Consider the following 13282-nt stretch of genomic DNA (forward strand, 5'->3'; position numbering starts at 1 on the left):
ATTAGGGAAAAGTCTACAACCTTTTTGGTCACAGAAAAATTTATAGAATATTTTTGTCTCCTGGAGAACTTTTTTTTTTGCAAAGGGTTATTGTCAATTACAAGTTTCTGTGTTTCTTATTTTATAATTGATTAGCAGTTCAAATGTATTATCAGTTGCGTTCATAATGTTGTTATGAACGATAGATTGAAGGATTCATTCATCTGCTATATGGCCGCTGCTCATTTGATTTTGGTAGTAAATAGTTGTGACGTTTGCATTTGGCTGCAGTTTGTTGTTAATTCTGTTTTGGTTCGATCGAAGCTTTAATATTTTGTTTTCGATGGTTCTTTTCATAGACCAACGATCTCTCAACGCCAACGAATAATATTGTTCAATATATGCTTCTTTACACAACAAGCGTCTTCTTTCACATAACACGAATTGCCTCTTTGTGTTCTCTATCTGTACCTGGAGGATATATTACTTTCATATTTTTGTATTATTGAGGAATTTTTCAAACATTCATGGCAATCGGAAATCATTTTTAAAAGGTAATTATGAATTGTTTTCTGAATTGTTTCGCTAACTAAGGCCAAATATGAATAATTAAAAAACAGTTCAAGATTTGCATCAAGTGTTTGAGAAGACAATGAAATTTCGAAAGTCCCAAATATTTGAACGAGGAAGAAATTATTTGAATAATTAGATTTTTTGTAATAGATTGCAGATACATAAATTAATCTGAGTAGATTATATACCCGGTATCCCAACTCAATTTCGCCCGATATCTCCACTCATTTTCACCCGGTTTTCCGCTCAATTCTGCTTAATACCCTCACTCAATTTCACCCGGTATTCTACTTAATTTTGCAAAATATCACCACTAAATTTTGCCCAATATTACCAGTCACTTTCACCCGGTATCCCCACTCAATTTCGCCCGATATCCCCACTCAATTTCGCCCGATATCCCACTCAATTTCGCCCGATATCCCCACTCAATTTCGCCCGATATCCACACTCAATGTCGCGCCACAGGCTGGGTGCCCCTGAGGCTGTCTATCATGATGTACTCCAGTGCACGGCTGGGGGGCATGAGCTTGCAGTAATACATTCCGTCGAAGCCGAACGGAACACTCACTGCTGTCACTAGTGACGCCGACTGTACCTCCAGTCCTGGTGGAAAAACGAGCAATAAAAGTCTTTATCTTTGATTTTATCTCATTCTTCAGTCCTAATAACGAAAGCGAGAAATGATAGTATTTATTTTCAATTTTAAATTGCTTTTGTCTATGTCTAAAGTACGGAAGCACAGCAGCATAGTCTGAAAACATTCTAACGTCAACTTGTCAACGCCGCAAACAAACGTGGCGGAGGAGCGAAGCAGAGGGATCTTTGATTACAGAGGACGTATCGGTCCCAACGACCTTTGAGTTTTGGTTGAATTCTAAGTTACGGGTTTACTGGATTTGTTGACTAGCAGGTTATACTGGATCTGCTGGTAGCTAATACCGACAGGTGCCACCGCATACCCAAAAATAATACCGCATGCCCATATGAACCGCTGATCCGTGCTATTAGGTCTCGCGCAAAAAAATGTGGCTGAAAATTCGCTGCATTTTTCGCTTAATTCCTAACTTGCTCATGAATAATAATAAATCAATAAATAAAAAATGCAAATAAATGAATGGCGTGTGCTAACGAATCCCCATCCTTGCCAGATTATTCTGTGCCGGGCAGTAAGCATTTCTGCGAATTCGAAAATAGCGAACATTCGTTCATGGCCTAAAACGTGTTCAGTATGCACGTATCATCTGGAAAATTCCCGCGTACCACAAGTTGTAATAGCATCACATATGGTCACTTACCTATAAAAACAATGCAGGCAATTATGTTCGACTTGTTAAACAGCAACCAGCCAATCACTGACGACTTTTCAAGCGAAACCCACTAATCACAGACTGCTACATGTACTTAGGCTGTCACATATACTTAGACCGCTACGTGCACGTAGACCACTACGTGCACGTAGACCACTACGTATAGGTAGACCACTACGTGTACGTGGACCACTACGTGTACGTGGACCACTACGTGTACGTAGACCACTACGTGTACGTAGGCCACTACGTGTACGTGGACCACTACGTGTACTTAGACACTTACGTAAACGAAGGCCGCTACATGTACTAAAGCTGCTACGTGTACTTAGGTCGCTTCGTGTACTTATACCGCTACGTGTACCTAAGTCGCTTCGTGTACTTAAGTCGCTTCGTGTACTTATATACCGCTACGTGTACTTATACTGCTACATGCACTTATGCCGCCACATGTACTTTGGCCACTATGTGTACTTATGCCGCTACGTGTACATACTTAGGCCACTACGTTCACTTATGCCACTACGTGTAATTAGGCGGCTACATGTACTTAGATCGCTACATGTACTTAAGCGAGTATTGATAGTACGACCTCAGATTGCATCACCGTTACCAGCATCGGTGAGTGTGTAGTTGACGGGCGCGTTGAGCCACTCAGGGCCGGTCTGCTGCGCTGAGTCCGGCCGTAGGAGAATGGGGCGGCCGCGGCTCTCGTAGCGCCCGGTCACCACCACACCTCCGGAGCTCAGAGCCGCGTTGATGGCCTCCTGTTGATGTCATCAATGCAATTCATCAATGTTAAGTCAATGCCACCAAAGTCAACACTGCACTTTTGTTGCCGGCCTTCAATGGAAACGATCTACTTCATGAACAAAACTGGCAGCAATTCTCATATTTTCGCCTGGAAGACTGCATATGCACTCAAAGAACTATAGGAGTAATAGGTTATAACAGTGCTACTTTCAGATAGTGCATCACAATTCGGACAATACGACTCACTCATCTTCCTGAGAGTGAGGTTCGCCTGAGAAAGACTCGCCTGGTTAACGTCCAGGCATGTGACGTTACTGTCGAGGAACACGGCGTCTGTTGAGGCCAAAACTTTCTTCAAGTCGTCCGAGTTCTTGAACTTGATAGCAAGCTCCTGCAAAGTTTAATATAGTTTCCTGTGACCTTTTTTCTGTATTTCGATTATTGATGGTTAGAAGGTATAAAGAAAGTGGTAAATGCCAATTAAATAAATTAATTGATTAATAGACAAACTATATAAAATTCTTGCGATATATATGAGATTTCTGAAACATTGTTTATCAAGGGTTTGAAATCATATTTATATCAAATTCCGTTTGCACTTTGATTTCCATGATTTCCATGTGGATAGTTTTCATCCGCCGCATTGGAGTAAAAATATTATAACTATAGGAAAGGATGGATTTTATGGTCATTTTTCGTAATGAAAGTCGTGTGCTGACCTCAGCACTGGAATAGGACGACAGCGGGCCAGCGTCAGTCACGAGGCTGTAGGTGTTGACCTGAGCCACGTCCCCCACGAGTGTGGACACAGGCTGGTGGCTCTCAAACGGAGCCAAGTCTTCGTAAGAAGTATCGTTCACCTGCACGCGGATAATAAAGGGGAGGCGAGAAGGAAATTTTGTTCACTAATATTGAAATTTACAGCACGTTTCACATTTATCATCTAAAGTTTGTGCTATCAGAAATCATACCAAATCTTCGTAATGAAGTGTCTTTCACCTGCACGTGGATGACACAGGGGAGGGGTGAATACAATTTTTATATATTAATGTATAAATTTACATGATTTTTTATCATCTAAAATAAATAAAATCAGAAATCATTGCCATGATTTCACGAAGTTACAGAAATTTTTTCAAAACTAAGTATTTACTAGCGAACAAAAAATAACACATTGGCAAATTAATTCTCACCATCAATGATAATATGGATTTATGGAAAGGATTGCTTCAATTTAAATTTAAATGGCAAGCTAACAATTTCTAAATCTTTACTGCAATCCAGTATAACAATTGGTTTCAAACGTTAAACTCTACGGTAATTTAAACCAGTATTTAAGTTACTTTAACGCTAAAATTTCCAAATCTGCCCGTTTTCAGCTCTCTCAACATTAAAATTTACCGCTGTTTTGCTGCTAGTTTTATCGTGTTATCACATGATATTGTTTAGCAAGAGGAATAACACGCGATGTAATGATATATTTTCAATTCTATAAAAAATGTGCAACCGAAATGAATTTTGAGTTTTAAACATTTTATGTTAAGTAAGCCCAGCATTATTATTATTATTATTCATGCTTAAATTTAAAAAAATTTCATGCTTATTGCTTATCAGTAAAATAATTAAATTCTTTAAAATCTTACGAAAAGTGAAGAATAGAACAGCGGGTCGAGGTTACTAAGAATCTGCTGGCCGATGGTGGCAAAGGGGGAAAGCGTTCCCGTCGACGTCAGCTCGCGCATTTCTGCGAGAGGCTGCACAGAGTTTAGAATATTGGTTATTTTATTTAAACTCCATTGTTATACTATTGATTTATTAAGGCGCTTTAGCATTAATGAGAAATAGATACAATTGTGGGTTATAAAATAGTAAATTTCCATGTTTATACTTAAGTCTATTGCATTATGTTTATTTGGTAAATATCACTACATTACATTCCATTACGTTTATATAATCTTATTTTAGTAATCCAAGAACTGAATTGAATAAATTTAGCTAATTTTTAAAATTTTTGACATATTAAAGTAAGTGCTTGTAACGTACCCTCATGATGTCTTGAGTGTCATAGAAGTCTTGCTGCAGCAGAGCTCTGGCGTCAGCGACCTCGTCAGGAGGAGCTTGCATGGCTGAGGTCAGGAACGCTGACATGTGTACGGCGAGAAGAGCGTGAGCCTCTTCCTGGGTAGCGAAAATAGAAACGCTTAACAGTGAAATAAAATTATAATAATAGTAGTAAAAAAAATAATAAAAATAAAAACAAAAAAGTGTAAAATAATAGAAAAATGTCCAAAATATAAAGATGGTAAAAAATCGAGGCAACCTGTTTAGAAAAAATTGTGATGAAAATAGCGTAATAGTGAATAAATTGTCAATCCGCGGCCCAGTAGCCAATTTGTGGATATTTGCAGCAATTTTAAGAGAAAAAAATTGTGCGCTGGGAGTAGAACCATTGGTGTTGTGAGTGGAAAAAATGAATTAAAATTAAGTTTTTACGATTATTCCTGATAATAGTGCAAGAAATAAGTGCTCAATATTAATTAAATTTCTTCACCAAGCCTCAAAATAAGTTAATTTTTGAATTAGTTAATTCTTGTTTCATGAAGCTTCTTCAATCTATAACGAAGTTTTTTTTTCGATTTTACCGGTTATTTTTTTCTTACAGATCACGCCTATGAGCTCTTAAGTTTGTACAAGCTACCGTAGATAAACTTAGACCACGAGTGATAGTCTTGTTACGTCTACAAAATGCCTAAATGTATTCAAGGACAACAAAACCAAATTAATGGTACTTTACAGGAATATCGAAGATGTCTCAACAACACATTAATGAAATATAAAAAAACACGTCAAAAACCAACACGTTGAGGATACATCAACAGGGCATTAAAAGCACATTCGAGCCACATTTAAGATGCATTAATGACACACAAATATATATTAAAGATACATCAAAGATATACCGAAAACATTGAATACAAAAATATTGAAGACGCTTCAATGACATATTAAAGACAAATGAACAGCACATTAAAGTACCTCCGACAGCGGAGAGAGGATGTCATCGGACTGGACCAGAGGGGGCGGAGCGCCGGACGCGAAGTGCATGTGGTTCACGTCCCGCAGGACCACCGTCGGCTTCCGGAACACGGCCTCTGGGTCCTGGCTCACTGAGCTCTCGAGTCTCCTGGAGAATTGAAGACGATCATTTGAATGAGAGACTCGAATTGAAAAATGAGAGACTCGAATCACATTCAAACTCAAAATTAAAAAATATTTATTGTTAGAGTGTGGAGTATAAATAACTAGAATCAATTAAAAATTAATGAACAATTAAATCCGTTTATTTTAGCTCAGGGTTGGGGCTTTATATAGGGGGCTTTACGATTGGAACTGAACACATAAAGTCACATGATTGATCTTGCCTAGTTCATCCATCATAATTTTATTTTACATGGCATACGGAATTTCTTTTCTTCCGATATCATAAAACTATAAGTGCAATATAAATTCCCCAGACTTTCATTTATGTAAAGTATATTATTACACCATAACAGAAAACATATAACTCAGTACTCTTTGCCGTGAGTGACAGAGAGCGCATTTTCTCGTCGACGAAAACGTGAAGTCACCGACGGATAGACAGACGGACGGACAGACGGACATAGCGAGCACAATAGTGAGAGCTGTGGTGGTGCAGTGGTGAGAGACTCTGTCTCTCGCACCCAGCTCCCTGGTTCGAGTCGAGGCCCACTGAGGACAAGTTCTTCCGGGAAGCTCAGCTCATGGTAAACTCAGCCATTCATCCAACTCTGGTTGATAAATGAGTACCTGGCTTGTCCAGGGTGTTGTGTAATGCAATCAAATGGTTCTGGCGGGTCAGCGAGCCAGTGATGGTCGTAGAACTACCAGTGGTACCGAGTGCCCGGAAAAACTGACCTATCAGCCCCCCCCTCCCTAGTCGCCACTACCAGGATGGGCAATTACAACAACAACAACAGCACAATAGAGCATTTCTCCATAAATGAGAAAATGCGCTAAAAATACCCACTCGATATATGTCAGCTTTTAGTTAATTCTACATGGCAATAATAAAAAATAAACGAACAAAAATGTTTGAATCGAAAAAGATGTATTTAGTATACGAATTTCTCAAAAAATACGGAAGTGGTCAACATCAAAACAGAGTAGAATAGCAAAACCATCACCTGAAGGTCGGCTCGAGCTCCGTGATCTCCTCTAGCCCGTCCAAGTCACCGCTGATGTGTAGAGTCGCCAGGCTGGAGTTGGCGACTTCAGCGTTGTTGAGCTGCGATGCCATTAGGATCATTGACGTCACATTAGCGAGGTTCGCAGAGATCCAGTCTTGCATTACGACGCCTGTTACGCGAGATAGTTTTAGGTATCAAATTAAAATTATACGCTACTATAATCATATTAAAACACTATCACAGTAGCATTAAATTTGCATTAAACCTAAAGAACTTGGAAGAGAAGCCAAGTCCTTATAATATACATAAGCTTTATTATTTACTAGATTTGGAACCCAAGGAATGATTTTCCAATCTAGGCAACGTTGGCCTAACCTGATATTATACAATAATAAAATGATTTATATATAATGAAATTATTATCGCTATTATTTATCATTATTATTCCATAACAACAATTCAAGTTTGGGTACACGTGTTCAGTAAAGCCTTCGTCCACAAATCAAATTACTGCCTGTCCTGCGAGATAATTTGTCTAGTCTTGATGAACGATGAAGCTTGTTCGGCTCATTACCCCAAATGTTCGGCTCATTACCCCAAGAAAAATGCACTTATCATTATGAACTTATTGTGAGTCATCCTGACTTAGTTTGGCCAGGCTAAGGAGCTCTTAGCTCGAGCTGTGTGGGCTAAAAGTGCATAAATTTTAGAATAATTAATGCAGGTGAGGGAATTGATATTTGCTAGTCCATATACCAAGAAATACGAGCCTTACATATTTCGCGAACGATCTTGAGACAATTTAAAGAAATTCCTTCTAGTTCAACTTTTTCTAGTACAAACCTTCAGGTGCAGAGAATTAAGTCAAATAAATATAAAAGTTTTGTGTTATAATTGTTATTCAATATTATTATCATTCAATATTATTCTTAATCTTTATTATTTCTAGGTTTTATATATTTTTTTATTCGAAACCGACCTCCAAGCGAATGCCCGGCGACGGCGATGAGTGACGTCACCATGCCCTGGTCGCGCATCATCGACAAAGTCTTCTCGATATCATCTGAACACTGCGACCAATTGTATGTATTAACTGATAGATGTATGTACATACTGTATACAAAAAACACATATTAAAAGTTGTTGAAACGAATTACAATTACTATCTCTCTTTAAGCATGTGCAATTAACTTATTATTATAATTCATTATTTTGATTGTTAAGAAGAAAAACGCAATGAATGAACATCTTAAAATGTAACGTGCATGAAAAATAAAATTAAGAAGCAAGTTGAATAAATTTTGAAAATAACAAATATAAAATATAAACTTTTTTATTTGGTTCTACCTTTGTTGTTTCCTAAATCATATCATACCTGGCCAATTTATTCTGGATTATTAAGAATTTACAGACTCATGTTAATGTTGGTTAAAAACATAATATTTTTCATTCAAGTTAAAAGTACAATTTTTTTTATCAGCCTTAAAAACCAAATTAATTCTTTCTTCGTTGAAAAATGTAAAAAGAGGCTGGAACTATTTTGAATTTGTGGTAACAGTTTCTAAATTTGGCCCAAATGTTTCGAATACAGCTGATATTATCTTGTGTTCTATAAATTAGTTGACAAGACTCGAGTTACAATTTCTCGAACTAATATAAATTATTGTTTGTTTTTGATTTGAGATTCATAGAGCCGTTCATCATATTAATTAATTGTATGGTTTTCACCGTATTCTAACCTGCACAGGGTTGGGCAAGTCTGAGACGAAAGGTCGGACCAGTCCCACCCAGAGCTTCAGGGAAGACGTTGTCTGGATAGCAACACCTATAGGAATAAAGTGAGGCCAGCTATCACAAATAAAATTATAATCTTCATTCCCTGCTAAATTCTTCAACAGTGAAGATACAATACATTTAGAAAAAATAGTGGCTCATTGTGGAAACGAATGCGCATTGAAGAGCTGAACTAGGAAATATATTGACTTCCATGAAGACATAAAAATCTTGCCTTCATCATACTCTGATGTTGTCACGCATTCAGACACGGAAACTTCCAATTTGACACTAACATCTATTTGCTCATCAAAAAATATTTCACATTAAAATGGCGCGTTTCTGACCCGAGTATCTGACTAATCTCTCCATTGAATTCCATAATTTCCAGACACCAATTTCCTCACCCAGAGGTTCGTAGAACGCTGCATTGATGTAGGCGCCTGGCACCAGCAGCAGCACGGCTTCTATGCCGTCTTTGAGAGGTGCTAAGATGATGGGTTCTTCTGCCTTGTTCTGAATATTACTGGACCCTGCTTGATGTTTCTGACAGGCAGCGCTTGCAGTGCCGATCCATGATGTACTTAGGCATATGACGACTATGAAGAATATGTTCATTTCAAAAAAGTTTGTTCTGTGAGAAAAGAAGATTTGCAAATGAATTCTGGAGCAAACTTGGATAACGTTTTCTAATACGAGCCAGCAGGATTCTGTTGGATAATTTTTCAGTGATGGAATTTAATGAATGCTAGAAATACTAGACGAAACTAAGGAAAAGTTATAAACGTAAGTTACTTGAGCTAATAATCTCAGCAATACTGAAATGAACGCAGGGCTCAAGATAGATATGTTAAAATAATTTATAGTGTCCTTGAAACGATTGCATGAAACGAGCATTCTTTTTTAGCTTGATTAAATGAGAAGTTTACTTTCCATAAAACCTTTACTTTTGATCATACTTCAATTTAAAGGTTAATGCTCCTTCCGGAATATATCTCACATTCGAAACAGTTTAAACATTATTACATCTCTGCAATAATGGAATTACAATACAGTACAATAGCAATTAAATAATAAAAGCATCTATAGAGTTTAATTATGAACAAGCCCGATCCTTCCAACATTAAGTTAGCACAAATTTTTCCAGTTCATGATACAATAGACGCTAAACTACGGCAAAAGGAACAAAAGTTTTTAAATGTTCTTCAATAGGATATTCATCAACATAATACGTCCAATTCCACGATTATTCCGACCAACGTGTACAATGCTAGGGTCGATCAGAACTGAACTCAAGCTCAGAACTTACGTAACGTTATATTCAAGCGGCAGCATGTGCAAATACGAGACCGATTTCACACGCGCGTGAGAAAAAAATCATGCATCCTGCAGATGAATGGCTTCATACAGCTGATAGTGACTATTTCAAATTACTGTATTCATTCGAGTTTACCATGAAACTGAAATTGATTGATATTATATAATATGGATAGTGTAATATAATATCAAAATTTATAGATTTATTAAACGCGTATATTATATTATATAACTCTTATATTCAGTGTAGGTACAGCACTGACAATTGAAATGATTGTTCAACTTATATCTTAGTATTAATCAATTTAATAATTCACTTAAATTTTGAAATTAAATAATGATGGATGATTATCCATCGCTATTACAGCTAATTTAATTAAAAATTACCAAATTATGATGTAAAATTTCCGTCTTATTTCAACAAAAACATAAAATATTTTTGATCTTCTTGAAAACGTGAGTTAGGGGGAGCGTCTACCCTAAAATTGGAAATCTTCACTTTTTCGGTTTTCATACTCATTTTAAAGCCGACATTCTGCCCTATCCAACGGTACCACTGCCATCTCTGTGCGTTGATTTATGATTTCACGACATTTCATGAGAGGGGGGCGGGTGGGGAGTTCTTTAAGTAATTAGATAGGAACTAATTAGCTGCTGAGCTCTTTAAATATAGTGTCTACTTGAGTTGTTCTGCAGTTACGTGTTTAGTTTCATCTTAAAGCTGACATTCTGGCCTATCCAACGGTACCATTACCATCTCTGTACGTTGATTTATACGTTCACGACACTTCATGAAAGGGGGGCGGGGGATGGGAGTTCTTTCAGTAATTACATAGGAGCTAATTCGCTGCCCAGCACTACAAATACAGTGGTTCTATGAGGTCTGACTCAGTGTGCCTCCGGGCGTTGTACGGAGAGATGTGCTTGTAGTCGCTCCCATCATCCTTGAGTGGAATCAAGTTCCAGAAACGTTTAGTTTGGTATCTATGCTACATTGAGCGCATATTGTGGTGCACGCGGGACTTTGTCGCGCTCTCCTCAACATTCACACTTATTGTCACGGAAAACCTATCTCCTCCTAGAGTTTTGAAGCAAATCAATGAGACATACACCCCATATACCGTTCGATTTGCAAAGAAAAGATCTACAAACTGGTTTTGGGTTTTTTTCCAAGTTCGTTATAGTTCGGATTTTATTTTGCAAAAGGGGGGGAAGTGGAGGTAAAATCGAAAATTTCGAAAAATTTCGGATAAAATGCTCCCACACCCACAAAAATGAGAAATGCAAAAAAAACCTAAGACCAGTTTGTAGATATGGTCTTTGCGCATCGAATGATATGTGTCTCGATGTTGTAGCTTGAAAATCCTAGGAAGAGATAGGTTTTCTAAAGTACCCCTTTTTGGCCGTTTTCTAAGAATTTCACGTTTTCTTTCAATTTTAACTAAAAATTTACACGAATAAAACCTGAGTATTTTTAGGGTTTACACATGTATACAAAATTTCGAATTGATCCCTCTGTAAATTACTGAGATAAAATTTAGGGTATACGCTCCTTTTAAAAGTGACTCTTAATTTAAAATTAACATTATAATTTATATTATAATTGAAATCGTTTTTCGGAGTATTATACATAGTTTAGTATCTTCCTCATTATTGATTGGCTGAATGCAACTTTACTGTATTCCGCTTTCAATTATGTATGGTTTCAGTTGAAGTGACTGTCGAGCTAATAACTAATGTAAAATAATTTTTATGTAAGTGGACGTTAATCGGTAAGACTAAGAGGGCGCTAACCACATGGCGGTTCGGTTGTTATAAGTGGTGTTGGCGTTGAATAGGTCAAGTGTGGCTAGTGGAAGATTCTAGAGTCTAGACATCGAAGAATTTATACAGCTGGCTGTGGCTTCGAATCCGCAACACACTGCCACAATCTCACCTTTCTCAACCACCCGGCTACCTTGCCGATTTAGACCAGAACTGTCATAGGAAGCTGGTATCGAACTCTCAACTCTCTGCCCTAATCGTCCAAACTCAACAATTTTCGATTGGGGCCACTCTGTTCAGTGTTGATTAAGATTACCGACCGATTATAGTAAAAAATGAGAAACGAAAAAAAGTGTTGTGTCACCGAAGCACGACGAATGCACCAGAGTTGTTGTGATTTTAAATATAATAATTGAACAATTGTAGTGAGATTTAATATCCTATACATTTCGTAAAAAAGCATGAAGTTAATATTTACGATTTAGCTAAGCTATTTATTACTATACTCCCAAAATTAATTGATGATAATAAAACAAGAAAAAGTTTTTTTTAATAATATTAATTTCGTATTCGCAAAAACTAATTTTACAATTCTGAGGATTTTTTTAGAAAATTCGGGTAAATTATTTTATTATTGACATTTAGGGTAAAAAAATTTGCTAAGCTCTGCAGTCCGGCTGACCGCAGGCAGGAGAACCTCGCAACTCGCAAATTCGTACAGTGTTTTGACATTTGAGGTACCATCATGGCAGCGAGACGAATTACGCAAGCTTCCTCCGATTGGGCTGCTTTTGCCAAGAAAGTTCCTGAAGAACAAATCGCCCAGTTTAATGCATTCAAGTCAAAATCTGACGGTTATGCCGCACGGTGAGAATCTTATCCAGATTATCGCATAATAAATTAATGAGACCTGTTGTTCCTTGCACTTTCCATGATAGGTTGGCAAACCAGTGATTTTTTAGAATCAGTTCATTTTTAGTTTCCTCGTTTACTCAAGAGTTTAACAGATTTCTTATGTATGATAATTCTGGTATTCAAGATACTTTACTGGTAACTGGTCTACTTATAGGACTCAAAAATGAACTTAAACATAGTGATGTTGGTGTTGAAGTGTAGGCCTGATGTGGCCTTGAGGAACTTGAGGAAGAGTCGAAAAAACTCTCGGCTTTGCCACTATGTATGGACAATCAAAATATAACCAGATTTTCCTCTATAATTTGCATATACGGTAGTATTGACCAGGTCTCATAGTGTGGCACAAGAGTCGTTGTAAAATTTATCTCAAGGTCATCTGGTCGTTGAACAACCGCATGCCAGTCAATAGTCGATAGGATTTATGCAGAAATGCAGTCGATAGTCGATAGGTTTCTTCAGTAGTTCGATAACTTGACAATGAAAACACTAGTCGTTAATAATGAGATAACCTTAAGTCTATGTACATTATATTCTGGTATTATTGCAGATTAACTACATCCAAAAAAAAGGGTGTTTTTTTTTAATTATATGTTTCTTGGGGTGTAGATTACGAATCTGAAATCCATTTTTGGCGGTCGGCATCGGAAAACCGATTTTTTTCGCGACTTACTAACATGGGGGTTACGTAAC

The 13282-nt window shown here is 37.3% G+C and overlaps 1 protein-coding gene across 1 annotated transcript; it reads right to left on the bottom strand.

The window, feature by feature from the left end:
• Nucleotides 1-599: 599 nt before the first annotated feature.
• On the bottom strand, nucleotides 600-9321 carry LOC108673941. The gene is made up of 11 exons (XM_018161831.2): nucleotides 9004-9321; nucleotides 8563-8648; nucleotides 7803-7893; nucleotides 6821-6992; nucleotides 5652-5799; nucleotides 4659-4793; nucleotides 4259-4369; nucleotides 3335-3475; nucleotides 2902-3006; nucleotides 2476-2629; nucleotides 600-1158 (listed from the first exon to the last, which is right to left on the bottom strand). The coding sequence occupies exons 1-11, from the start codon at nucleotides 9212-9214 to the stop codon at nucleotides 1004-1006; spliced, it is 1509 nt and encodes a 502-aa protein (XP_018017320.1). The 5' UTR covers nucleotides 9215-9321; the 3' UTR covers nucleotides 600-1003.
• Nucleotides 9322-13282: the final 3961 nt, after the last annotated feature.

This window comes from Hyalella azteca, unplaced genomic scaffold, assembly GCF_000764305.2.
Source record: "Hyalella azteca isolate HAZT.00-mixed unplaced genomic scaffold, Hazt_2.0.2 contig16577, whole genome shotgun sequence".
NCBI lineage: Eukaryota > Metazoa > Arthropoda > Malacostraca > Amphipoda > Hyalellidae > Hyalella > Hyalella azteca.

Excerpts from the sequence above, each read along its gene's own strand:
- LOC108673941 (XM_018161831.2), bottom strand. The coding sequence starts at position 9,214 with ATGAACATATTCTTCATAGTCGTCATATGCCTAAGTACATCATGGATC. Across the intron at positions 5,800-6,820 it reads GAGCTCGAGCCGACCTTCAG|GAGACTCGAGAGCTCAGTGA; the intron begins GTGATGGTTTTG and ends TCAATTCTCCAG. Across the intron at positions 2,630-2,901 it reads CATGCCTGGACGTTAACCAG|GAGGCCATCAACGCGGCTCT; the intron begins GCGAGTCTTTCT and ends TGACATCAACAG.